Raw genomic sequence first — 26,365 nt, forward strand, 5'->3', positions numbered from 1 at the left:
GATTCTGCATTTTTTCGTGCAACCGTTCTCGCGCCTGGCAGCATTCATCGCACACAACTTCTGACATCCCATCACTACATTGTTAAACTGCTTGGTTGACTTTCTCATCTAGATCGATTCATGTATATCGCATGAGTGTAGATACAAAGTTAATTCTAAGTCTGATAAATCGGGTCGCTGTCCGGGTAAGCTTGCCTCGCATCTCGGCTGTAGCCGTGCTCACCCAGCTCATTTACTGACAACTCTAATACCACTGTATTCCTTTCAACTTTAAAAACAGCTTCCAAGCAACAGCGGACGGCGGCTCGAGAGTCTGGAAGCCGATCCACTTATGCAGCAAACTGGTACGTCTCCAGCATTGAACGGATGCTTCCTCATTCTAGTTTTTAACATGCCTTTTGCAGTCGCTGCCTTAATCGAGCTTTCCAAGTTTAGACTTTCGACCATTGCCAACCAATTGGTTTCTGTATTAGAAAACGTTTCCAAGGTAGTCATCACTGAGCATTCGGATGGATTGTCATAATGTTCCTCCTATTCATCCTATTTTTCTTCCTTGCAGTCATCTTCTCTATCTATTGACGATTATGTCCCATACGATGTTCTTCAATCCCAGCTTTTCTTGTTACGAATGCTTTCAGCCTGTATGCAGCATCATTGGAAATCTTGCCGAGAGAGCGCATCTGAGTTGGAAGATCCCGACGACCTCGGATTGGACAACGATGCGAGATCTTTGTCCAGTAACGAGGACAATGGTAGTGAAAACGGACAAGATCAATCAGACGGCCTTCCACCCGTGCTAGAGGATCCTCCAGCGTTAGACGAACCTCTTGCAAAATATATTGTTAATGTATTGATGCGCTTCATTCACCAAATGGCGTCCATCGATGACAAAGCCTTCGCACACTATTCCAACAATACGCCAGGCATTGCACGATCTGAGCAACACTATTTTCCATCCAATACCAACAGCTCGACAGGTATCATTATCGATATCTATAAGGCTGCTTGCAGGGTCATCTTCTACACCAGTGCCAGTAACTGGAATGTGGTATTTGCCAAAGTAAAGGCGAGAATCATGTATCTTACCACCACCTCTGAAGAGTACCCTGAAACAGCTGATCTACGTCTCTTGGAATGCTCAGCATTGGACTCGAAGCGACTTACCATGGTATTGACTAGTATGTATTTTCCGTGTGGTTGTTTTTGCCTTTGCCTGACATCATGACTAATATTGTCTCCACCCATCTGTCTTTCACAGCTCTGTGTTCATCTTTTTTGCATATGAAGAAAAATGCTCAGCTCGCGATAGCCGTGTCACTCAGAAGAGCCATTTGGGGCTGGATAGAGACTTACCCCGCGGAGTTTGTACAGCTGTGTCAATCTCAAAGGCGCCTTGAAGGCAGCCCAGAGATTCTATTTGATATTTGTAATTCTTTAGCCGATACGTCCAAGAGGAAGGCTATTCTCTGGCCACTTCAAACTATGTTGCTTATTCTATGCCCTGATGTATTGATGGCAGCTACCATGTCTGAAGGCCGTGGAGTTCAATCCAAAAAGGTATGGCCATACCCAATTTATTGGGCTTCGGATCATCCCGAAATGATTTCATATTAACTCGTGTAATTCTCTCCCTCTCTATTTTGCCTAGTCTATCTTCCTTGACACACTTCGAAAGACCTTACGAGGAAGTCGTTCCTCAGACCTAGCCTCCATATGTTACGTTGATATTTTCAAAGCATCAACGTACGTCTCCAAAAGTGATACCTCGGCCTTGCGGCACATGGTGCCAGAAGTTGAAAATGAGCTCAAGGAGAAGTTGTTCGACATTAATCGCCATCTCAGCTCCGACAACTCCATTAGTAATCTCGGTATATACATTGATCAACGGGCTTTAATGTCAGACTGCTTGACAGCGTTGTTCCGTCTGAATCCTAGAAATACCGTCCGCACTCTAGTTCCCATTTGTCTCGATGACCGAGCTCCCCTCATCTTCAAACTCAGTCTCCTCAAAGCTTGCTTGACCATTGCTTCCGAGGAGAACTGGTTATTATGGAATCCCTCCATCTCTATTGTCTATACTTCCCTCGCCGCTCCTCTCCGAAAACTATTTCTGGAGTTGGTCAAAGCCGAGTATGCGAAGAGTGAAACGAGTTTGTTCACAAACAGTAGTCGCAAACTCAACCTCGGATCCAACGACAAAAATAAGAGGAAGGAACTTCAATTGGAAAATGACCAAAAATATGAACTACTGCTAGATTTGCTTAGACTATATCGCGTGAATCCAATGCTGGCCATCATGGTAAGTCATTTTATTTCCTTCGAATTCCTTGTTGAATATCACTCAATGTACTAACATGGGGTTTGTTGACCTTTTTTCAAAAGGGTGAAGAAGAGGATCGTTTTGAGCAAAATTGTTCATTAATGCTAGGTATCACAAATTGTCTTCGGGACCGTAATCACATCATTCGCATGGCTGCTGCCGATTGTTTGTTCAAGCTCCACACTCCTGGTTACATTGTCCGCTGGAACCAATCCGGCGCTATGATGGAGACATTTTGGAAAATCTCATCTGTGGTTGTGCTTGATCTATCAAAGCAAATTCTGGACAACCGCGAAAGGGATGATAGTCTTAAGAGTTTGCTGGATCTTCTGCGAAGACTTCTTGCCACTCGCAACGATTTCATTCGAGCTCATCAAGACATCGCCTTGAATGGCGCTGATATTCGTGAGCGCTTACAAGCTTCTGTTGCTCTCGAAATTGCTCTTCTTGTTCTTCTGTGCTCCGCCGATACAGAAATTTGCTCTGGTGCCATCACCTGCTTTGGTTATCTATGCGCCGAAGCTGATCTCACAGACTGTCAGGATAGTCCCGTTCAGAGCCCACTGACCATTGTCGAAAATTTACCCGTTTATGTCGAGCTTTCTACTGCCGGTGGTGTGGTTACGGGTCGTAAAGCACAGCAGAAGCGAATAAGAAAACTCCTTCGCATGATCGCTAATTATACACCGGGTAATCTGGCTGCATGGGAAGAAGCCTGGAAGCGTTGGAAGATACTTACTCAGATCATGACCAAGCCCGTGGAAGAGTCTCGAGAAGAAGTTCTTGATCAAGGCAAAAAAGTTGGTTCCATCTTTCATGACAAGCTGAATAGAAGCGTGGCCAAACAGACATCAACTGTTTTCACTCGCATTGAAATTGACGAAGAGAGATCATTGGAATGGCAGGTAAGCCGAACATTTGGAGATTGAATGCAGGGAAAAAAAAACGCGTACTGATAGCGTACCTTCGTTTCATAGAATTACACTGGATTTTTGGCTGCTTTGGGCGGCTGCTGCTTGATGTCGGAAGCTTTATCATCTCCATCGCCTACAAAGGGCAAAAGCCGCGCAGCATCCATCAACTCTGATCAATATCGCCGATCAACAGCTCCCGGTGAATCTGCCGGTATGGTGGATAAGTTCATCATGGAAATGGTCGACTTATTGGTCTCAGACAATGTTCTTGTGCGTGAAGTGGTCAAGGAAACCCTTGGTGCGGATCTGTCCCCTGGTTTGTTTGTGATCCTTTTCCGTCATTTGGAAAGTGTTCTCTCCCGTTGCTTTGATGCTACTGGTGAAGCCATCTGCAGTGAGCGATATACCCTTTTCGTGGAACAAGCCATCTCTGTTCTCAAATTGGTCTTGGATCGTATCGTTGATCCAAGTGACAGTCTTTTCACTGTGGATTTCAGTGGACTGATCAATCAATACGCTATGTACCTGAATAAGTTGGGTACAAACCATGTTGCTCTGCGAATTAAGGTGAAGATGTGCCAGCTTTGCGAGGTTTTAATGAGCAAGAAGGATCATATCACCCTGCGACAAGAAATCAAGCTTCGTAACAAGTTACTTGAGATCATTGTTGAATGGACTAGTGATTTCTCCTTGGTAAGACTACTCACATTTCCATTATGATTGCCATGGCAACCACTAGTGCTGATATGCTACTTTTACAGAAACCTGACACTCAGTCGACGTTCTCATCGGTGGAAACATCCCAAAACGAAAAACTTCATAGAGACTTGGATCAAGCTTGTCTAAAGACCATTGTTGCTCTCTTGCACCAGCTACCTTTGCAACCACCTGATCCAGTCCACGAATCCGACCTTGGTCAAGTGAAGAGCAGATTGTTCTACAAATATTTCACCTTCTTCTTAAAGCTCTTGAATCGTTGCAGGATATCAGAGGTAAGGCCTACGCTGAAAAATACGAGAAACCGTGCTTTAAAAGATACGCGATGGCTGATATAATCTTTTCTCCATCAATTAGATTGAAACCAGTCAACAGAGTCATCGCAACACACAAGATTTAAGCCTGAACAGAGTACGTGTTGAAACGTTTGATCCATGTAGTTTACGACGCACAGTATACTGATTATATGCGCATCATTTCTTTTTAGACTAAAGGCGCTGCTGCCAAGGATCTGGGCTCTTTGAAAGACTACACCATCCTCGCCATGTCAAACTTGCTCAGCGCGAATGTGGATGCTGGACTGAAGTATTCGCTGTCAATGGGGTACCACGAGGATACTCGTACAAGAACTGCTTTCATGCAAGTCTTGACCAACATTCTCAATCAAGGAACAGAATTCGAAACCTTGGCTGAGACTGCCTTGACTGACCGATATGAGAAGCTTGTTGATGTAAGAATTTTTCGATATTTATCGGGTCGTCGCCGTGAAGTTACCGCACACTTTGCTTAGCCTTGCCCTTATCCTTTACAGATGATTGTGGATTCCGACTTGACAATTGCTCTATCTCTTTGCGACGTCTGTCCTATGTCTGATCTCGATGAAGTTGCTCATATTCTGTTGACCTGCTTCGAATCGCGCCAAAGGATATTGCCGCTCTTGAAGGCAGTCATTGAGAGAGAGGTTGCAAATACAGGTATGGAACTGTTTGAATATTGTTTGGAGGTATATAAAATTGCGTGGACAATAACGTTGTATGACGGTTTCAACACAGAGAGCGAAACGGAACTGTTCAGACGAACAAGTATGGCGACCAGGTTACTGTCGGCGTATGCAAAGACCTATGGTTCCGAATACATGAAGACCACTTTGCATAAAGCAATGGAGACTATGGTCAATAAACCAGCCGAAGCAAAGACTTTTGAGTTGGACCCATCCAAAGTAGAAAGCGGAGAAGACATTGCCAGAAACAAGCAGAATGTCATCGACACCACCGACTTGTTCCTGAATGCGATCTGTGCTTCGACAAATGACGCTCCAAGGTTTGTAGCCTAGAACGTTTTGGTTTTGCTTGAAAGAACTTTTTGTTTTTTAACCCATTTTGATGTCACCTCTAGATCATTTCGTGAGATTTGTCACTATATCTTGAGCTCAGTTCGTGAACGTTTCCCGGAGGCAAAGTACACGGCGGTTGGAGGATTTATCTTCTTGCGTTTCTTTTGTCCCGCCATTGTATCACCGGAGGCTGAAGGATTGTTCAAGTTACCTCAACCACAAACTCGGGATATTCGTCGTGGTCAACTAATTGTGACAAAAGTCATTCAGAATTTGGCCAATAACATTCTGTTTGGTGCCAAGGAGACATACATGATTATATTGAACGACTTCTTGACCAGCAACATTTACAAAGTCACTAATTTCTTGCGTGAGATGTCCAACCTTCCACCAGTGGCTTCCCCCGTTCATAGTGAAGATTCCAGTACTCAGATGGAGGAAAAAGATTATGCCAAATTACATCGCTATCTTTTTGATAACTTGGAGCGCATGACCCGTGATTTAGCGGCACGAAAACCTCTTAACCAAGATGTGGATTCTACTCAGGGCTGGAAGAAGTCATTTGACAAATTCTCAACGTTGCTCGCACAACTGGGACGACCTCCAGAAATACCTCAAAGCGAAACTAGTGTTGCTCGAACATATACACATGGAGCATCCAATCAGCTTTACACTGAGTTTATGCGAAGAAATGGTCACCGTAATATTGATCCTGTCAGCTCCAAGCATATATTCTTTGAAGGAGGTGTCTCTAAAGCAGGACGACCGGTGTTTTATTTCATTACTCGCAATGTCAGCGCCGACAGCATCGATTTTGAGTTATTAATTTACCATGTCCTTCAGGTGAGTCTACATATGATTTTATTTTTTTTGGGTTGTGATGACCCACCAGAAATATGGACAGGCGCATGGTACTTATACACTGATTTCTTTAGGTCATGGAACGATCTCTTCACAAACCTATCGAACTGCTCTTTGATGTCACTCAGTTTGGTCCGTCGAACGAGATTCCAAACCAGTGGCTCAATCAACTCCTCCAACTCTTACCACCAGATGTCCACGAAAACATTTCAACTATCTACATATATAATGCTAACTCGCATCTTCGAAAATACACAAAGAAATTGCCCCGACCTGTCACCTACAAAATTGGCAAGCGAATTGTTTTTGCTGTCACTCTTGCTGAATTGCATGAGCACATTGCTCCTTCCGAGGTTCGACTACCCAAGTCTACTGGTAAGTTATGTTGGAGTATATTCTGAGCGATAGACCATGAAACTAACTCTGGGCCCCATTTTTCCCCTTAAACTACTGTAGTCGCTCTCGAAACCGATCCTAGCGCGGTCTTCTTCCCCGTCAGCAAACTATCACACTATAGAACTGTGATAGCTGTCACTATTAAGGTTGGATTGGAATACATTCAGATCATGACAGTAAGTACTTTATGATTTCATTCAAGTAGCAAATACTTCAGGCAGCTTACTCACACGATGCTCTTTTGCCAGGTCCGTAAGCAAGAACTGTTCTATGGACTTAATGCTGTGACAAACGATGTATATCATATCTCTTCCATCGATGATATTACACTGGTTCCGCAGAAGAGGCATGGTGAAGACCCCAATGAGTTTATCATCAAGTATGATAAGGGCAAGTCGTCCATGACTCTATCAACTGCCAAGCGGGATGCCATCGTCAGCGTTTTGCGACATAACAAACAGCGATATGAAATTTCTAAGCCCGCCAACATCTCTGAACGCATCATTCGCCCCAATGATGTACCTGGTCGCCTGCTCAACATGGCACTGCTTAATATTGGAAGTGAAGACCCTAATTTGCGATTGGCTGCCTATAATTTGCTTTATGCGCTCAGTCTCACGTTCCGCTTCGACGTTGGGAACCAATTGTTAGACGCAAAAGGTAAGAAATATTAGAAAATCTGGTTGGTTTGGGTTCGCATGATATGCTGACCGATTGGGGTGATGGCAGATCTCTGTATTCCAGCCAACAGTACCGGCTTCATCATTGCTATCAGTGAAAAGCTAGCTGTCACTGAACCTTCCTTAACGCTCGAGTTTTTGAATGAATGCTTTGTTGGCTTTAACAAATCAAGTGAGCCACTGCGCCACTTGTGCCTGGACTACATGGCACCTTGGCTTCCAAATCTCTCCATCTTTGCCCGTAACTCCCCAGAAGATGGCAAACAAACTTTGACCAAGACGAAAGAAGTCATTCGACTGCTCATTGACTTGACTGTCACTAGAAACGATGTAAGCTTATGGGTTGGATTTTATTTATGTTTTGCTGTGGGTGCACGGGAGAACCTGCGCAAAGGTTCAACCAATACGATGGAAAATCTAACAAACCTGACATGACTCTTACCTCCAGATGTACAATATCGTTCAAGCCAAAATTTGGAAAACGCTTGGCAAAGTGGATGACTTGATTAACCTAGTCCTTGACGCATTTGTTCACTTCTCGGTTGAGCATGGTGTTGGGTCCGCTCAAACAGAAGCCATGGCAGATACGTTTGTGACGTTATCCAATGTAGCAGTTCGAGGCAAAGTCATTGCACGACTTCGCAAAGTTCTCCAGAGAACGTCTCTCAAACCTAGCCGAATTCTTACGGAACACCCCGCCTGGACTGAAATTGCCGTGTTGATTCGATTCATCCTAATGCTTTCTTTCAATATTCAAGGCCCAGTCAAGCCATATATTCCAGAGATCTTTCACATTGTCTCTATGCTGGCTGCCACCGGCCCTACGTTGATTCGCACATCTGTTCATGGACTTGTTGTCAATGTGATTCAAACTGCCTGTACCACTATTCCGCTACCCGAAGGAAGCCTGAAGAAGATGCAATTCTTGTTGACCGACATCTCGGATAGCAAGCACAGATTGCTGTTCGGTTTGACTAAACCCCATGCCAATGCATTTACTATCACTCAAGAAACCATGACCGATGTTGCCGACTCGATGCCCCTTGCCTCGCTTGAAGCTGTTGTTCACACTCTGCTCGAGGCTTTGACATTTGGTGCACCATCCATGGGTAAGTCAACTTTGACCCTCACCGTTTAATCTTTTCAAAGACGTTGACAGGATCGCCCTTAACGTGTCTGTTTGTTGGAACAAACATTAACGATGTTACTCTTGTAGATGTTGCCAATATGTGGCGTGCAAGATGGATGAGTCTTGTCACCAGTAGCGCTTTTCAGTTCAACCCTGCTATTCAGCCTAGAGCATTTGTCGTGCTGGGTTGCTTGGCGCAAGAAGAAGTAGATGACGACTTGTTGTACCAGATTTTGGTAGCGTTACGTGGTGCCTTGGCCATTTTCAACGAATCGGATTCCAACTTGATCACTAGTATCATGATGTGCCTCAAGAACATTGTTGAGAGTCTTCCAGCTGATTCTCGCTACCTCCAGCAACTGTTTTGGTTAGCCATGGCGCTTGTACAAATTAATCACCCAGCAACGTTTGCTACAGCAGTTGATCTGCTGCAAGCTGCCCTTCGTGCGTTGGATGCCAATGGATTTTTCAATGATGAACCTGTCATCGATGTTCTTATGGCAGCTAGGGAACCTCTTGTCGGTGTTGCAAGACTTTTGGATGAGGCAAGTGGGGTTAACTTCGAAACCCACTTTTCATTCGCTGTCGCTGGTATTCTTATGAAGGGCATGAAGCACTCCAATCCGAAAAATACGGTATTCCAAGGTTTGACGACTTTCTTAGACATCGAATGTAAACATACGATGGAACAAAATATTGTTGAATCCAAGACACTGGGCTATTTGGCAGGACTATTACCCATTGCAGCCAAGAACTTGGCGCTCAAGGAACTGTTGCGTTTAGCCGGTATCAATGATGTGGAAATTGAGAATTCGGAAGTCGGTACTACCTACTTCCGCATATTTGACAAGTTAGACATCCCGAACAACACCACCGCCCTATTACTGGTCTCGTTGCTGGTCACCATGCTGAACTCGGCTGATAACGAAACCGAACGCTTATTCCTGTATGGTATTCTCGCTGAGGCTGCGGTGGCTATTCCCGAGGTGTTTGCATTGATGTAAGTTTTGTGATTCTCTGTACTTGCGCCCCAATTGTCAAAATCAAAAATTAACTCGAAATGGCGTTTTTCTACACCAGATACGATACCTTGCTTCCCAGAATGAATCAGATTGTCGTCAGCAGCCAGACTCATCCCATTATAGACTCAGTCAAGTCGATTTTGTACACTGCTTGTTCTGAGCCAGTGTTCAATCAAGCAAAGTCTCAGAACCGAAGTCAAAAAGCTTATCTTGAAGAGCTAGGATTCTCTGCCTTGGGTGACCCAGTGTTTGGAGCGGCCAAAACAAACGTTGCCAAGAATGCCAAACTTGCAAGTGAACTTGTTGAATTAATTATTGCTTAGAGTACCCCCCAAGGACTTTTTCGAAAGTAGTGAATATATATATTTTCTTTTAAAGCAAGATATGTATTTCACTAGAGCCACCCACCGTTTTCTTCTTTAAAAAAAGAAAACCCAAAAAAAAAACCAGAAAACAACTTGTCTTATGTTTTATCCCCCTATTGTTGTAATTGTAATTCATTTTCTTCGTTATGCTGTTTATGCATCTCTCTCCCGTTCTATGTTGCCTATGATGTTCACGTAAAATCTTTGCTTTCATATTAAAAATTAAATTAAAAAAAAGGAAGAGACAGCATTACTTTCAAAGAAATTTATTGTACAGTTTGAGTTAGTATTGGGGGGCATTTTTGGGGGTGGATTTTTTTCCTTTTCATTTGATGTTGATAAAGCTCTTAACATGGTCTTTTTTGGTGTATTCCTGATGTTCTTGACAACTCCGCCACGGCTTGTCGTAAATTTTCTTCAGATACTTTGTGCCTTTCGAAGCGGCATCAGGTATAGACGAAGATGAAGTAGAGGACAGGCTGGAGGCGGAACTGGACCGACTCAGCTGCTCGGCATGATGTTGTAATGCAATTTCATGTTTACTATCAGCCAAACGTTGCGCTACCCGGCGCAAGCTTTCTGTCATCGGATCTTCAAATTTCCTGACTTGATGATACTCTCGATTGACTCGATCCATCTCCTTTGTTAGTCTTAGCATGTTGGCAGGATGAGCCAAGTAATTTTTGTCGGAGGCAAATACATGCTGCCGTTGCAGTAATAGTTTGTGTTGAGTACGTGATAAATTGTGGGGTTGAGCATTGGCTGCTATAGCGATGTTACTAGTTCCAGGAGGAGTATTCACAACCGTAGGTTCTGAAGGTTTGAAGTGGGTGTCAGGGGCACTACTACACGTGGTGTTGGTATCAGATGGTATAGGGACATAGGGAGCTGGAGCTAGTTGTGGCGGCGGTGCGGTAGTAGGGTTCAATGATGATGAAGAGGAGGCGCCTATCGATTTGTCGGCATGGGCGGTGTATGGTGTTACCTGAGTGACAGGGCGTGCTGCCAGATCTGGTTGGCTGGCCATATGCCGTAAAGGGGTATATTTCTTGTTGCTGGCTAAAGGACCTCCTCCTCCACTTGCTTCAAATGATTTGCTCAGCAAATTCACATTGGTTCTTGGATTTGTTTCCGAAGGCGTTTGTGCGGCCGTATTGATATGGTCATGCTGCTTGGCACATGACGCTATGTTCTCGTGAGCTGACAGGGAGCGCTGATGTGCTTCCCATTCTTGCAGTTGTTGTCTCAATAAGCTTACAGGAGAAGATGTGCTACTGCTTTTTGGTCCTGCTTCATGATGATGCCGATGATGGAGTGCACGTGTATGTTCCAACGTCGAAGGTGACCTGGTCGACTTGCCATCCAATTTCGCTAATTGCACATGACCTTTTTCAAACTCCTTTGTATTATGATCTGCTGAATCGTCCGACTTCCGCCACTCTGGCTGGACCAAAGCTTGTATATCGTATATTGGCTCCCGTATGTAGTTCTGCATGGCAGGATCTACTGCCGTCATCGTCATGTCGGGTAAGTTTTAGGTTGTAGGTTGGAAAATATAGATACAGCGGGACAGCTTTTTTTTAGAAAAAAAAAAAAAGATAAAAAAAAAAAAGGAAGAAAAATTCTCGTTCTTTCTGCCAAAGGTCCTACTTTAAGATAATGCCCAAAAAAAAATGGGTTTACAATCTCTCTTTCGTCTCCAAAAATGGCTGCTGATATTGAACCTGTCTATTGGAATACGCACTGTGAGCGCGATCAGACGAAAAGTTGAAAGAGTAAAAATAGAGAAAGAGAAAGAAGAATAAGGAAAATGCTGGAGGCAATCAAAAAAATTAGGTGTAATAAAGGGCTTGTCTTTGATTGCGTTGAAAGGGTCAGTGGAGAATCATGTGGGGGTGCTGCCCATCTGACCACGTAATTGAAATTCAACTCAATCAAACAACTCAAAGGTCACCTGCAAACCCTCTCTCTTTACGTGCAAGGAATCTCTATATTTGGCAAGCCATGCTGGAGCGAGGGCAGTTTAAAAAGATTGACAGAAAGAAAAAGGCATAAAGTCATGTTTCCAAGCAGCAGGGGCCAAGAAAGACAGCATGTCAAAAAAAAAAAATCATACTTGTAGATCACTGCGCTGCCCTGCCCTGCCCTGCACGATTTTTGCCTTGCACTTTGAAAACATGACTGCAGATACCCTACTAACCGCGACAGACTCTCAACATGTCGCCCAGTTCAAATTCATGGCAATCCATCCTCTAAATTCCCAAACTGTGTTTGTGCTTTTCGAAACAACACACTCGTCACCACCAGCTAACAGACGCCTCAGACATGGTTTCGGACAAACGGAACGCATGCTCTTCGACGCCCTGTGAAGAAATCGTCAGCCGTTAACAAGCGTATAATTTCAGGGTTCATCTCCCCCCTGTCAGCCATCGATCATTTTTGTGGGGGGGGGCAATCCAAGGGTGACTGTTGAGCCGATCATTTTCATCGAGCTCCAACAAGATTAATGGAACAAACGTATCTATTGTCGGTCCTCGCTTCCGTAAATACTAAATCCAATAAATGGCGTTCTACCAGTTTTGAATGTCAACTGGTGCGGAACGCGCTTGAAACAGCACACTTTGTCTCAGGGCAAAGATCATCATATGGAAACGACCGCCTCCTTGGCAAATGTGTAATCGAAATGTAGTTCGGTAAAGCAGGACAAACAGCGCATCAAGGCGGGATGAGTGCTTTTCTCTTTATCAGAACCAACACTATTTTTAATCCTTCAACTCACCTTCTATGTTAATTTTTAGTAAAACCTTTGGACCGATTTACTGCACACCTTCTTCGAATTCTACCTTACCAGCTCAATGTAATAATGACTGCCCAGCAACCACATAGATCATTCGTTACCAATGAACGTTCGTTATCATCCATCCCAATTAATTTATTTCGATTTATTGAGCGTATACTGGGTGATAGTGGCCGTTTAGTAAGTGCGCTCTGCAAAGGATGTATCAACGTGGCTGATGCCTCGTGGCTGGTGTTACTGGCAAAATGCTCAATGCAAGTTTTTTGTCCGCGCAATTTTACTCGCAATTTTACTCGCAATTTTGCTGGGTCTTCCGAAATTTTTTTTTTCAAGCAGTGGCATTCACAGTTGCAACCTTTGCTGAAGATTTTCCATCATGCCAACCAAAAAGTCAAAAGCAGACAAACCAAGTAACAGCTCTAATGCCAAAGGTAATTACTGATGTCCACCGTCTTGTGCATGTTCTGTCACTCACTATTGACGTCTTATGTCAACAGCTTCAACAAGTCAGCCAAAGGCGTCTTCCGAGATTGATGACATTTTCAGCAAGAAGAAACCCGCAGGCGAGATCGACGACATTTTTGCCAAAAAACATGTAGAGCAAAAAGCAGTTGACAGCGCCTCAACTGCTTCATCAAGTCACAAAAGCGGAAAAGAAAAGAAGGAAGGCGCCGTAGATCAAGCCGATGATTCGCAAGCTGTTGAAGAGGTCGTCTTTGCCGAGCTGGCAGCTGTCAAAGCATCCAAGAAGCGAGCTTCTCAGCCCAAGGTTGCTGACGATGATGGCTTTGGTGATTCCAGAGGAAAGAAGTCTAGTACGTCAATTATAAAAAGTTTATTTTTATATACTTCATCAGCATGTCAAATTAACCATCATTCTTTCCCAAATTTTTTTAGAACGCACCACAGATGATGGCTATCCTCTGTATGATGTAAAGGAATTGAATATTGGCTTGGGAGGAGGTTAGTCATCACTAATGTGTTGTTCATGTTGAGAGTGTTGCTAACGAGCGTATCATCATATTAGACACACCTGAATGCCCATTCGATTGTAAATGCTGTAAGTTTTTAAAGTTTTTACTTATTTCGTCTGTTTCATCAATGTATGATAGCCAAATAACTAACCGGCGCCTGGTTATCTTTCAATAGGTTTTTGATTGAACTTCCGGGACAGTTTGCTATTTTCCTGTACATGTTATCAATAAAAAATGTATAATAGACCAATAGTGAAATATGTGGAGCTCAGGATTCAGAAAGCAGATATTGGAGGTTTGCAGTGAGACGGGACCATTTATTTAAATTTATCAAATTTACTAGAGAACTATGAAATACGTTTAACTGCGAATACTGAAAAGTATCTTGTTTGCTGGCGACATTATAGTAGTTTCCCCAGCTGAAAATGTATGATAAACTAAGATGTTTCATATAGGATACATACCTCGTAGTTGCAGTTGCGGCATAAAGTTTATTTCAACGCAAGTTAATTCTTTAAATGTTGCAAACTAAAAGCCGTTTCTGATATGGCCTTGATAAGTCTGCAAACATTAAAAGATTTATCGATTGTTTATTTATTTTCTTTTTCGAGTGATGCCCTTGCGCAATTTGTTTTGCATTTGTCCACAGCTGTGGTGGCATTTTTTTAATCATTGTATTTTGTGGCTCGGACCATCCAAGGTATCCGACACAATGATGGGAGATAAGGGCTGGCCGACACAGGACTTAAATACTATACATATTTTTGCTTTCGGTTTCTACTATAAGTTAGCGGTCTGTTCAATATATGAGGTTGTAAAACTATTCAGACGGTTGATAAACATAAATTAAAATTGAGATAACAGCTTATCATCTCACTGGTCAGTCTTGTGTAGTTAAACATATGGTGATGGCTCAAAAACAGAATTTTTTTTTAAAAAAAAAGGTGTTGCCACCTGAAGATAAAGCAGCGCGGCAAATGAAATGAAATTCAAAAAAATATCAAAAGATATTGCTCACTACAGGGATCGAACCTGTGACCTTGGCGTTATTAGCACCACGCTCTACCAACTAAGCTAAGCGAGCTTCTTAGTGCAGAGTCAGACTTTTGCAATTTTATTCAAATGTGAAACTACTAAAAATTAAAAGGCAGTTTACTCAATGAATTATGGAGTTAATCATTTCAAATTTTGTCAGCTGCTTTATATTAGCATTAGCCTTTGTTAATATGCTGTTATATTCAAAAATACATTTTTTTGAGCCGTATAATCGTCTTTTTCCATTTTTGAGACTCCGCTATCGATCGTAAACATACTAACCTGACGACATTGGTGCCTCAGCTCTGCTAAAGGCACCTAGAAAAACGATAGTCAGGTAAGCTCTACTCGCTAAATGTAAATAAGTAGGAACATTGCTCATATTTATATTTAATGATTAAAAAGACGAGTAATTGTAACATAATTAGAAATAGCGGAGCTCCAAGACAAATCTACTGCTATGGACAAACCGCTCCAATTCAAATAAACAGTCCCAGAACCACCCAGGTATCCCTAGCCTACAGGTTCAAGTCCTGCCAATCTTAATATTTTATATATGAATTTGTTTTTAGACCCGCTTCATAGAAACGCCAGGGCGAAATTCCAAACCACAAAGAATCATATTGCATAGGCGCAACTGTGTCGCCACTGGCTTTAAGTCCTTCCACTTATACTTTCAAAAACCCTCTTCAGACCCATCTTGAAGTTGAATGGTTCTCGTGTAGACTTAGTCTTAAAGCTACACACATCCTCGACACTCTCGGATGGATAAGTCGGCCATTTTTCATCATGTGCATTGTCAAGCAAAATTCCAAGCAGCCAATACGCCATATACGCTGATGCACTTTCCGAATTTGGTCTGCTGGATTTTACCAACTTCTATGGGCATTTCAGCATAACATTCTCAGTACAGAAGAAGTTCCGTTTCGCAGTGAAGACCAATAGCGATTGCTGCTGCGAACATTTCTATGGTCCTCTGTCATCAAACGACAGCCCAGACCTTTGCGAAGAAAGGCTAGATCTGATTTCTAGGAGATTTGAAGCGAAGACTTTCCAGAATCACCTTTCAGATCAAAAACCGATCTGATGCCGAAGACAGCAATTACTTACCCACAGTCACCATAATATCCACTGGTTGCTATAGCCGCCATGTCTTTTCAACTGTTCTCTGTCTGCAACAGCCATTTATTTTCTTCCAACCACCTAAGCATGCCCATACACCCGTCACTTAACAGAAGGTGACCCGTTTGCCCTTCATAACTGATTTCTTCATTGGTCTGAGTATCTCTGCTGTGAGATGGTCCCCACCCAGATGTTTTTCAGTTGAATCGCTGTATATACACTGTTTAGGATACTTGTACACTTCTTTAAACTATGCAGGATTTGGGCATACACAATACAACGGTGGTATCACGCAAACGGTATGCCCATCTATAAAGAAGAAAGCTCATTAGCCCAACGATATCTCCCATATGCTGACAGCCATCCTCCGCAACATCTGTGAATGTATAGTGGCCATCAAAAGTATTTAGAGGGACCTTCTACACCTATAACTACCATATCGAAGATGACTGCAACATTATATAATCACATTTGGTAAACCAGTTTTGGCAATATGCGAGGCAAGGAAACCTGGCTCTGTCAAGAATTTATTTCAACATGTATGTTGACACCAAGGAAAGCACAACACCCCCTCGTCATTTAATGTCGAACTGTATTTACCACTCATCGAACTCGGCAATTGTTATTGCTTTGTTAGACATCAAAGCGGCATATGACACGGTGGATCGTACCATCATATGGGTTGCACTAGTATACCGATGAAGCCCGGACCACTTTTATCTCTCCTACAGCATCTTTTTGATGATGTAGCAATGTCGGTAACGTTGTCGAATTGCCTGTCCACACCCTCAGCACCAGCAACAGGAGTCCTCCAAGGATCCGTCCTTAGTCCGCATCTATACTCCATATATATTAACAGCCTGCCTGGCGAACTTCGTGTATGCGCCTCGAACCATACCACTAAAGTTGGAGAGACAAGCGTAGCCATCAACGCCTTACTGTTTGCCGACGATGTCGCATTAATCGGCTCAGCAACCAAAGTGCAAGCAATGCTAGACATTGCCAGCGACCACTCACTTCGTCTTGGATACCGTTGGAGTCCTTCCAAATGCGCTGTACTCAACGCCGATGGCAGTCATATCTCTCTCTATGGAGAGACTTTGCCACAGGTGGATGAATTTGTATACCAAGGTGTACCGTTCATCAAACAAGGTATGTCAACTGAGGCATTGATACGACACCGGTCTTCTGGTACCATTCTGGCGATGGCCGCCCTACAGGCAATTGGCGCACGACCATCTGGTTTTAGCGCGCTTCTTAGCTCATACCTTTACCGCCGCCAGTTCATACGGCCTAAATTTGAGTATGCCTTGGCGATATGTCGACTGACTGCCACTGACTCTAAAGCTCTCGAGGACCTGCAAAATCGATGTCCTCGCATGATGACCGGCGGACACCGCACTTCGTCAACCGTTGTATTTCGCCACTTATGTGACCTTCCGTCCATGACGAAACGAGCCATAATTCTGGGAATGAAATTCTGTGCCAGACTCGAGGACCTGCCGCCGGACTGTCTACTAGTTCTCCTTCTACCACTTGCTCCAGCATATGGCAGACTCACCTTCCTCCGGAGAAACCCTCTCTACTGTACACTTCCTTCACCTTCACCACTGGACCTTAGGCCGTTCATTACCGCCTTCCGCCTTGAACGTCTTGTGAGAGATAGAGACCGCCCAAAAAAACTCTTTCTCAGCCGATGTCGAAGCATTTTGGGAATAGACCCGATCTTAACAGCCCCCGCCTCAAAACGTGAAAGAAGCCGCCTAATACGTTGGCGTATGGGTTGGCTTCCAGGCACACCCAAACCATGCCCTTGTGGCTTAGATCACACATCGCCTTGTCAACCTGACTCAATGCCCTCTTCTTTCGCATTCACTTTGGGAACATCTACCATTAATTCCTCATGGATCCCATCCCATTGACGTCGCCCTTAACCATATTCCAGGACCAAACAGCTCGGTACCACCTTTCTGGCCCGCTCTTCTACTGCTACTATACAAGATCGAACAACTCTGCCTAACAGAGACAATGACTCATATTGAACCTGCACCAGGCTCTTACTGGCTTCTCCGACATCTGCATCCAGAGAAGGCATCGTTGCCTCTCCTCTGATCCGTCACACTGCCAAAATAACTCTTGTAGTGCAGCTGTGAGGATTACCGTGAGTGTGAAAATGTCTTACTTTCTGTGATCATTGACCCCGCACTTCTGTCCTGCTCTTGTTTTTTTTCCCTTTTTTAGTAGTATGCCGATAGAAGTTTTCAGTACAAATCCAAAAGACTGTCTTGTAGTTCATTCTTTTCATTCGATTCTGTTATGGCTGTCTTCCTCCTAAAGATGGAGCCAACAATAAACCATTTAACCTAAGCTAAACGGGCTCTAACGCTTAGAGTGGCCACTAAGTTGCGCCGCGAACAAATTGCGTTCCACTTCCTCATGTTCAATAAATGGACATAAACATAGTATTAGCAGTTTCCATCCAGGTGTACCCTTTGAGCTTCTTCTATCCTATAGTTCGCAGTGATTACAGTCTATGGATAGCCAGTCGTATCGTATGGAGATTTTTGGTAGTTTTATAAATTTTTTTATAGAGTTATGTGGATTTGAGACCTTCACTATGAGATGAAATTGAACAGTAGTACACAAGATTTCCTAATAAACATCCTATTAGCGAGAGAATTGATCCAACAGCCTGTTATAAGGTAATGGCTGCTATATACAGAGATAATGTAACCATTAAACACCACGATCAATTAAAGCTTCCGCCGAGAACGACGGGTTGAACCACAGAGTTCTTAACAAAATCCGCAAGAAAGCAGGAAGCAGCTTTTAATGAAAATGTGGATAAATCCCTTTTTACAGGCTTTACCAAACTATTCTTTACTCATCAAATGGCTTCTTTACCTATTTCAAATCACATAATCAAGGTTTCAAGACACGCATTGTGAGCTGACAGTGTGACTGGCTTATAAGAGCATGATTTTTTTTTGGGTTCATGTTTCTCAGTATCTTTCTTTTCCGACATGCCTGCTGAAGATTCACGTCCTGCCAAACGACTCAAGCTCGAGAATGAAGACAGCTTTCACCCTGATCTTCTTTCGCAAGAAACTAGAGATAAAATAGCGGCCGCTTTCAAAGTGTCCAAACCGTATCTGCACTGCAAAATCGACCAGCTTGTCAACGACTCCCTCTTGCGCCAAGTCCGCAAGGAAATCTTTGACAATTTACATTTCACCCTGAAGGAAACCGATATTTACAAGGTAAGAACATAGCTATTCATTTAATGAATGGTCAGAGTAGAGTGTCTAAAGCGTCGGTATACGTAGGTTTGGCAAACTGGTGATCTTGCCAACTTGGACGGACTTCCCGAGGAAGAACTGGCCAAACTCCCGTCTATTTTCAAATTGCGAAATGTCATCTATTCGCAAGATTTCCGTGATTTCATTTCGCATATCACCGGGTGTGGACCGCTCTCGGGAAAGAAGGCGGACATGAGCATCAACAACTATTTGAATGGATGCCATTTACTGAATCACGACGATGTCATTGGTACGCGACGAGTATCGTTTATCTTGTACCTCACTGATCCAGATGAAAAGTGGGATCCCAAGAATGGAGGAGCATTGGAGCTTTATCCTGTTGTTGAAAAAGGAACTCCGGCAACAGACCCAACTTTGATTATTCCTCCACAGTGGAACCAATTTGTAATGTTCACTGTACAACCTGGTCACTCTTTCCATTCTGTTGAAGAGGTTGTTCCTGTTGGAAAACCTCGTTTGAGCATTTCTGGATGGTTCCACATTCCACAGGAGGGAGAACCTGGCTACCAAGAAGGAATGGATTCGGATGGACCACAATCATCCTTGCAGCAGTTGGAGGTAAATGCATAAGAGTGACAAGACGCATTTATGAGACTCATCTCACTAACGTGGTTTTTGATAGGCTCCAGACTCCAGCGAAGATTATTCACACTATGGCGAGGAATTAGATGAAGACGCTACTGAGGGTCTCGCCGAAAGCGATCTAAAAGAACTGATCGAATGGATCAACCCACAATATTTGGATATGAGCATCCTATCCACAATTTCTGACAAATTTGTTGAAGAATCCGTCATTCAATGCAAGGAATTCATCAAACCAGAATTAGCTCAACAAATTGAGAAAGCTACACTCCAGGAAGATCAAGAGCAAGGCTTTGGTAATGAAGTGATGATGCCTCATGGTACTGGCGTAGGAAACGGATGGGAAGTGCATGGTCCTCCACACAAGCATCGTTACATGGTGACAGCATCGGATGTTAAACCAGATGGACAGTCAAGCGCAAGCCTTTTGCACAAGCTCGAATCCTTTTTCGCCACACAATCGTTCAGACGCTGGCTCGCTGTGGTCACTCAACTAATTGTGAAGGGATATCGTGGTGGAGCTCGAAGATTCAGACCCGGTTTGGACTATACTCTTGCTACCATGAACACTCGTGGTCAAGCTATCCTGGATGTTACTCTTGGACTTTCATCGACGAAAGATCGACAGGCTGCGGCTAAATGGGAAAGTGATGAGTTTGGGGGCTATGAATGCTACATGGCACCGCATGATGATGAGGAAGACCCCGCGACATACAAGGCAGCTGATGAAGATGGTGCTTTGCTCACACTTTCTGCCGCCTCCAACACTTTGTCGATTGTTCTTCGAGATGAGGGAGTTATGCGATTCATCAAATATGTTAGCGCTAGAGCTCCTGGATCTCGTTGGGATATTTCACTTGAATATGATCTTCCTGAAGATCAAGATGCAGAGGACGATGATGATGATGAGAACGAAGGAGATGACTAAGGATAGATAAAATTTATAGGATGTAAATATGCCTTATAGAATTATGTTAAAATCATGTTAAACCCATGTTACATTTGCTTGTTTCCCCATTCAAGCCTTTGGCTCTACCCGATACCTTTAGTCGAAGGCGCATATGACACTCACTCGTAAAGCCGAGCTATATAGATGGATAAATACAAATAAGCTTGACCTGCTGCCAACGTTGTCTTCTTTACGGTATAACCACGAAAGACTAACTATCATCAAAATGAGAATCATCAAAATTAGACTCTTCCGATACGATACAATCTGTTTTAAATTTAAAAAATAGCTATGATTTGTTCGATATTTGACGTTTGTAGAATCCCTCAATTTTGTCTGCTCATACGCTAAGTATATAAACTTTCCTTGCGATGCTATGAGACTATTCAGTACGAAAGATCTGCCTTTATTTGATTAGCATCAATATCAATTTGTTGGGGTTCGAAAGTCTCGTGACTACGAACCCTTCGTCTTTGGAAAAGAATGTGACGGTTCACAATCAAAGTCAAGGCTCCGTTGTCCCGACTTTCTGGGCCACAATTGTTACTTGGTTCTACTTCGTCTTCAATGACCGTTCCGCGACATGGTTCTAGTAGCAGCAATGGTATATCCCCAAAGAAGTTCGGCACTGAGCTGACAAGTAGCCCATTTTCCGCCTACACCAACCCCAACGCGCCAATCATCACTGTTGTCAAGAATTCAGGAGTGTTCTTGGATAGCGAATACGACAATGCGATACCAGGTTCTCTGGCAATGCCTATGGAATTCATTATAGACGGTGAAGTACTAGACGTACCAGAAAATACATCCGAGGAAGAACCGAAAGACGCCCCCCAGCTAAAGGCTCTGGACCCCCGAGAATATCAGTTAGAATTATTAGAGAAAGCCAAGAAGGAGAACATTATCGCTGTTCTTGATACAGGCAGCGGAAAGACGCTCATTGCTGTCATGCTTATCAAGGAAATGGAGGTTACTGAAAAAATCGAGCGAGAAACTCGGAAAAAGGTATTTTGTTTATGACATGCAGCTCTTTCAATGTGCCCTTTACTGACATGTACCGTCAGACCAAATTCACCGTTTTCTTAGTCAGTCGTGTTCCTCTTGTCTTTCAACAAAAGGAAGTAATAGCCATTAACAGCGACCTTCGTGTAAACTACTTGTGCGGCGAATTAGTATGGGATCAATGGAACAAAAAGATGTGGGACAACATGATCAACGAAGACGATGTTTGCGTTATGACTGCACAGATTTTCCTTGATGCTCTGCGGCATGGCTTTATTCATATGGACAGGGTAAGTACATCGAGTATAAGCAATCTAACCTGGGTTAGTGATCCTCACACAACCTTTTGTTTAGATCAACTTGATGGTCTTCGATGAATGCCATCATGCTACCAAGAGTCATACCTTCAACTTGATAATGCGAGAATTTTATCATCGTTGTCCTCAACAAGATCGCCCCAAAATATTTGGTATGACTGCTTCACCAATGAACTCTCGTGGCCGTGCGGAGGAAAGTCTATAGTAAGTTCTTCCTTAAAAAGAGGATATCAGCTCCTAATCATATATCGTTGCGTACTAATTTCATCCTGTATGCGCAGTACACTTGAGAAAAATCTTGATGCAAAGATCTTCACTTCACAGAATCTGACTTCTCTACAAGCTTTTGTATATAAACCAACGGAAATCATTGTGGAATATACTCCCTATAGTGTTTACGAAAGCAAAGGGTTATACAAGCTTCTTCTCGAACGATTCTACGATCAACCATCCCTCAAAAACCTAATTACAGCTGCAAGATGGACGTATCATCAATTGGGATCCTGGTGTTGCGATGCATTATGTCAAAAATGGTTCGATACATTCAGCACAGGCGCAAGTGATGATGACATGAATAATTCGGAAGATGAACTTCTTCAGCTTAATGTCGACAACTGGGTTGCAGCGAAAGAAGCATGCCAAAGCTACTCCATACCTCAACCTAATCTGGAAGACCCATCAATGTTCAGCAATAAGATACAGCGCTTAATACAGATTCTCAAGATATTTAGCTCGAGTAAAGTGCCATTATGTGGCATCATCTTTGTTGAGCGGCGTTACACGGCCTATGTTTTGATGTGGCTCATACGTTCCTGTGCCGAACTTTCGAATATAAAGTCTGCTGTGCTCGCAGGCCACCAAGCCAATGGGGTTAGTGAAGCCAAAATGGGTTACAAGAATCAGAACAGAGTTATATCCAAATTTCGAAATGGCGAGGTCAATCTACTCATAGCCACCAATGTCGCAGAAGAAGGATTGGATATACAACCCTGCAATCTGGTATTGAGGTATGTGAAAACTTGTTGCGGTCATGTTGCTGACAGAATGTATGTGTTTGCTAATAGCCTTAATCCCAAATTCAAAACAGGTTTGACACCTTTCATACTTTGATATCGTATGTTCAATCCAGAGGTAGAGCTCGTCACAAAGATTCAAAATACATCATACTCATGGAGAAAGGGGACGTTGCAGCGGAGAGGCTACTGTATGAACTTCGACAGTCAGAGAACGTTGTACGCGATTGGTGCAACGCACTACCTGCAGACAGGAAAGCGTCGGTCAATGCCATGGATGACGATCCATTCGATTTATATTGTGGAGATGAAGACGACGAGTACGACGACGATGTTGATGACTTCTTTTTGGTACCATCTACCCAAGCTGCCATTACACTGAATTCAGCCGTGCCCTTAATACATCACTATTGCTCAACGCTTCCGAAGGACGAATACTGTGATTTGAAACCCGAATTCAGTTGTGTAAAGGAACTCGATACCTTCATCTGTACCTTGAAATTACCAAGTAATGCGGTTGTGCAAGAAACCTTCACAGAAGCTGCCAGGTCAAAAACTCTAGCCAAGAAGCTGGTAGCAATGAAGGCGGCAATTGCATTATATCACGCCAAGGGACTCAGCGATCATCTCATGCCAATAGTTGTCAAACCTGAAATGCTAGGCGATATGGCTCCTCAAATGGATAGGAAGGGTAATATCATTGGAAGTCGAAAACGGCGCAAGGTCTACAAAAAGAAGGTACCGTGGTTTTGGGAAAAGCGAGTACCAAAGAGTTTGGACGAAGAGGAAGTATTCGATGAGGATGAGCGTTATTTAAACATGGTTTTATCTTCGCAACAGACATGGTTATCCATGGATGACACCGGCGTTCCTATTGCTATAAGAGCGAATGAAACGCACAGTAGTGGTGACAATAATGCTGCTGAAGCGCTAGGACAGCTCACTCCAGGAGAGCAGAATATTTCAATCTTAGCGGATGCAATGGAAAATGATGATACCGATGCCAATTTGGTAGCGGAAGAGCGATCTCAAGATCCATCAGACGAGATGATGGACGTGGACGATACGAATCATGACCACCTCACCTTATACTTGACCCACATAAAGCACAATCTGAACGATGACTTGGATGCTGGCATTCAGTATCGAGATATATGCCTATTAACCTACAAAGAGTTTCCTGTGATACCTGCGTTTCATCTGTATCTACAGAACAAGACTACTGAAACTATAGTACGCACTGTTTCAATCGGTCAAGGCTATACCTTCGATCTTGAGGAAGCGGACATGCTACGAAAATACACGATACAAATATTCTCAGCAATATCCAACAAAAGCTATGAATGTGACCTGGAGGATATGCCTTACTTTTTAGTGCCTTTGAAATTTGATATCCATGACGAAATTGACAGAGATTCATTTGACTGGACCGAGATTGGTCGTGTCGTCGAAAACCTGACTCCCAAATTGGATATTGAAAATCTCGACCAATATACCGATCGCGTTGTCGTAGATCATTCCGACAGTTTGAGGCGATATATCTTTCATCAAGCCCGCCGGGATATGACGCCAGCATCAGAGATTCCGTCAGGATACCATGGACGTGAAGACGGCTACAAGAATTTCGCGGACTACTACGAACAAGTTCTTTCGCGTACTCCTGGAAACATGGATCAGCCTATGATGGAGGTCCGAAGATTCACCAAAGTCCTCAATTATCTATCACCTATAGCCAATGTTGAGGCAAAAGCACCGAAACGTTCTGCTCAGTATCTTATACCCGAATTCTGTGAATTATACCCCATCAGCACAAGCATGTACAGAACAGCCATGTTGATGCCTTCTATCATGATGCATATAGATGCTGTACTCCTAGTGAAGGAAGTCAACGAGAAGTTGGAAACGAACATTGATGATACACTGCTGCTGGAAGCATTCACCACGCCTTCTGCTAATATGGATACAAATTACGAACGATTGGAAACGCTTGGTGATTCGTTCCTAAAATTCGTGGCAACCATTCGACTTTATATTATGTTCCCACACAGCCACGAAGGCCAGCTTCATTGCCAACGTATTCGTATCATCTGCAATAAAGCCCTTTACCGAGGGGCTCGTCGTCTACAGCTCTACAAGCATATCAGCAGTCAACCTTTGAATCGAAGACGATGGCGACCTCCTCACTTTAAGCTGAGTACTGATAATGAAGAAGATCTACGGATGAAGCTACGACGTCACTCATTATCAGACAAAACGTTGGCTGATATTGTCGAAGCTACCATGGGTGCTGCTTATTTGGCTGGTGGCGTGGAGCTGGGATTGAAGGCTGCCATTGCCTTGCAAATCCCGTTCGACCATATAACAGAGTGGAAGCATTTCAACGAAACATATACTGAGTCTCGCGCTCAACTCAAAGCCCGCGTCAAGGAGACATCAAAAAGACATCTCAAGCTGGACCATCTTGAAGAAATAACAGGATATCGATTCCGGAACCCACTCCTGGTCGTAGAAGCATTAACCCATGCCAGTGCGCCTAATTCCACCGTCCCGTGTTACCAGCGCTTGGAATTTCTGGGAGACGGTATTCTGGATTTCTTAGTTGTAAACTACCTCTTTCGCAAGTATCCAGATTATGAGCCAGGGAGGATGACAGACATTAAGGATGGATGTGTCAACAATCGTGTGCTTGGAACCATGTGTCTAGAAATAGGCTTGAACAAGCATATCATTCATTTCTCCAGCAAACTTATGGGAGCTATTACTCAATTCGCGCGGGAAGTTGAGCTGATCAAGGATAGCGGCGAAGATGTAGGAGAATACTGGTCAGACCTTGATGTACCCAAGGTTTTATCGGATGTAGTAGAGAGTGTTCTAGGCGCCATTTTTGTGGACTCGGGCTTTGATTTTGATACTGTGCAGAAATCGTTCAACTTCTTTATGCTTCCGTTTTTCGACAAATACGTTCAGCCCGACATTCTCAAAGTACATCCTTTGAAGACACTAACTACAGGACTACAAAAAATCCACTGTGATGGTCTGCTTCTACGGTAAGAACAACCGCTATTTTCTCTTGCATTTTTTGAAGCAGAATTTTTTTTTTTTTCATCACATCTAAATTGCTATAAATGGCGACTTATGCCGCTCTTGTCTTGAACAGAAACCATAGCACGAAAGGAGAGGACAGTAACAGCCAAAAATGCATCATATTTTTACATAACAAACCTATCGCCTCAGCATCCAGCCATAATATTCGAGAAGCTCGAAAGCAAGCAGCGGTCAATGCAATCGCCTTTCTGGAATCCAACCTCCACGTTATTTCAGAACTTTGTGACTGTGGTATCAGTGAGCTGCAAAGCGATAAGGAAGCGGATACTGATGCAGAGGAAGAATTGTAATGTAGCTTAACTCAATGATTCATCTGTTAAGAGCACCCTAAGGAAGTGTATTCCAGTGGCTTGCGTATTCTTGAATTAAAGTATTCTTCTCATCGTTCATTACCCCAGCCTGACAAATTTTC

General features: G+C 43.3%; 6 protein-coding genes and 1 non-coding gene across 7 annotated transcripts; 5 read left to right on the plus strand and 2 right to left on the minus strand.

Annotated features, from left to right (window-relative positions):
- On the plus strand, positions 1 to 9,990 carry K450DRAFT_219960 (uncharacterized protein). Its single transcript, XM_051585462.1, has 21 exons — positions 1 to 185; positions 281 to 344; positions 405 to 487; positions 560 to 1,178; positions 1,259 to 1,557; positions 1,649 to 2,299; positions 2,383 to 3,225; positions 3,298 to 3,927; positions 3,996 to 4,226; positions 4,309 to 4,362; positions 4,439 to 4,681; positions 4,763 to 4,925; positions 5,004 to 5,271; positions 5,347 to 6,127; positions 6,220 to 6,520; positions 6,602 to 6,717; positions 6,790 to 7,201; positions 7,271 to 7,551; positions 7,670 to 8,330; positions 8,438 to 9,350; positions 9,431 to 9,990. The coding sequence occupies exons 1-21, from the start codon at positions 132 to 134 to the stop codon at positions 9,693 to 9,695; spliced, it is 7,932 nt and encodes a 2,643-aa protein (XP_051448786.1). The 5' UTR covers positions 1 to 131; the 3' UTR covers positions 9,696 to 9,990.
- Position 9,991: 1 nt separating this feature from the next.
- K450DRAFT_219967 (uncharacterized protein) lies at positions 9,992 to 11,480 on the minus strand. The gene is made up of 2 exons (XM_051585463.1): positions 11,388 to 11,480; positions 9,992 to 11,310 (listed from the first exon to the last, which is right to left on the minus strand). The coding sequence occupies exon 2, from the start codon at positions 11,257 to 11,259 to the stop codon at positions 10,063 to 10,065; it is 1,197 nt and encodes a 398-aa protein (XP_051448787.1). The 5' UTR covers positions 11,260 to 11,310; positions 11,388 to 11,480; the 3' UTR covers positions 9,992 to 10,062.
- A 1,028-nt stretch (positions 11,481 to 12,508) lies between these two features.
- On the plus strand, positions 12,509 to 13,773 carry K450DRAFT_219971 (uncharacterized protein). Its single transcript, XM_051585464.1, has 5 exons — positions 12,509 to 12,965; positions 13,032 to 13,349; positions 13,432 to 13,497; positions 13,562 to 13,594; positions 13,684 to 13,773. Exons 1-5 carry the CDS (start codon positions 12,911 to 12,913, stop codon positions 13,689 to 13,691), a joined length of 480 nt encoding a protein of 159 aa, XP_051448788.1. The 5' UTR covers positions 12,509 to 12,910; the 3' UTR covers positions 13,692 to 13,773.
- Positions 13,774 to 14,519: 746 nt separating this feature from the next.
- On the minus strand, positions 14,520 to 14,592 carry K450DRAFT_t13. Its single transcript has one exon. It is a non-coding gene; the product is annotated as a tRNA-Ile (tRNA).
- A 1,825-nt stretch (positions 14,593 to 16,417) lies between these two features.
- Positions 16,418 to 17,286, plus strand: K450DRAFT_267808 (uncharacterized protein; the record flags this gene model as incomplete). Its single annotated transcript, XM_051592852.1, has 2 exons — positions 16,418 to 17,080; positions 17,155 to 17,286. 2 exons carry the CDS (start codon positions 16,418 to 16,420, stop codon positions 17,284 to 17,286), a joined length of 795 nt encoding a protein of 264 aa, XP_051448789.1.
- Positions 17,287 to 18,674: 1,388 nt separating this feature from the next.
- Positions 18,675 to 20,970, plus strand: K450DRAFT_219978 (uncharacterized protein). Its single transcript, XM_051585465.1, has 3 exons — positions 18,675 to 18,925; positions 18,992 to 19,543; positions 19,608 to 20,970. Exons 1-3 carry the CDS (start codon positions 18,689 to 18,691, stop codon positions 20,493 to 20,495), a joined length of 1,677 nt encoding a protein of 558 aa, XP_051448790.1. The 5' UTR covers positions 18,675 to 18,688; the 3' UTR covers positions 20,496 to 20,970.
- A 17-nt stretch (positions 20,971 to 20,987) lies between these two features.
- On the plus strand, positions 20,988 to 26,346 carry K450DRAFT_219980 (uncharacterized protein). The gene is made up of 6 exons (XM_051585466.1): positions 20,988 to 21,521; positions 21,581 to 21,808; positions 21,873 to 22,039; positions 22,117 to 22,842; positions 22,923 to 23,586; positions 23,689 to 26,346. Exons 1-6 carry the CDS (start codon positions 21,084 to 21,086, stop codon positions 25,897 to 25,899), a joined length of 4,434 nt encoding a protein of 1,477 aa, XP_051448791.1. The 5' UTR covers positions 20,988 to 21,083; the 3' UTR covers positions 25,900 to 26,346.
- The last annotated feature ends 19 nt before the right edge of the window (positions 26,347 to 26,365 follow it).

The sequence above is a fragment of the Umbelopsis ramanniana genome (assembly GCF_025399195.1).
Source record: "Umbelopsis ramanniana AG unplaced genomic scaffold K450scaffold_3, whole genome shotgun sequence".
Classification (NCBI taxonomy): Eukaryota; Fungi; Mucoromycota; class Umbelopsidomycetes; order Umbelopsidales; family Umbelopsidaceae; genus Umbelopsis; species Umbelopsis ramanniana.

Excerpts from the sequence above, each read along its gene's own strand:
- K450DRAFT_219960 (XM_051585462.1), top strand. The coding sequence starts at position 132 with ATGAGTGTAGATACAAAGTTAATTCTAAGTCTGATAAATCGGGTCGCT. Across the intron at positions 4,926-5,003 it reads GAGAGAGGTTGCAAATACAG|AGAGCGAAACGGAACTGTTC; the intron begins GTATGGAACTGT and ends GTTTCAACACAG. Across the intron at positions 6,718-6,789 it reads AATACATTCAGATCATGACA|GTCCGTAAGCAAGAACTGTT; the intron begins GTAAGTACTTTA and ends CTCTTTTGCCAG.
- K450DRAFT_219967 (XM_051585463.1), bottom strand. The coding sequence starts at position 11,259 with ATGACGATGACGGCAGTAGATCCTGCCATGCAGAACTACATACGGGAG.
- K450DRAFT_219971 (XM_051585464.1), top strand. The coding sequence starts at position 12,911 with ATGCCAACCAAAAAGTCAAAAGCAGACAAACCAAGTAACAGCTCTAAT. Across the intron at positions 12,966-13,031 it reads TAACAGCTCTAATGCCAAAG|CTTCAACAAGTCAGCCAAAG; the intron begins GTAATTACTGAT and ends TTATGTCAACAG. Across the intron at positions 13,350-13,431 it reads TTCCAGAGGAAAGAAGTCTA|AACGCACCACAGATGATGGC; the intron begins GTACGTCAATTA and ends AAATTTTTTTAG.
- K450DRAFT_219978 (XM_051585465.1), top strand. The coding sequence starts at position 18,689 with ATGCCTGCTGAAGATTCACGTCCTGCCAAACGACTCAAGCTCGAGAAT. Across the intron at positions 18,926-18,991 it reads AGGAAACCGATATTTACAAG|GTTTGGCAAACTGGTGATCT; the intron begins GTAAGAACATAG and ends CGGTATACGTAG. Across the intron at positions 19,544-19,607 it reads CATCCTTGCAGCAGTTGGAG|GCTCCAGACTCCAGCGAAGA; the intron begins GTAAATGCATAA and ends GGTTTTTGATAG.
- K450DRAFT_219980 (XM_051585466.1), top strand. The coding sequence starts at position 21,084 with ATGACCGTTCCGCGACATGGTTCTAGTAGCAGCAATGGTATATCCCCA. Across the intron at positions 21,522-21,580 it reads AGCGAGAAACTCGGAAAAAG|ACCAAATTCACCGTTTTCTT; the intron begins GTATTTTGTTTA and ends ATGTACCGTCAG. Across the intron at positions 23,587-23,688 it reads GCAAGGTCTACAAAAAGAAG|ACATGGTTATCCATGGATGA; the intron begins GTACCGTGGTTT and ends TCTTCGCAACAG.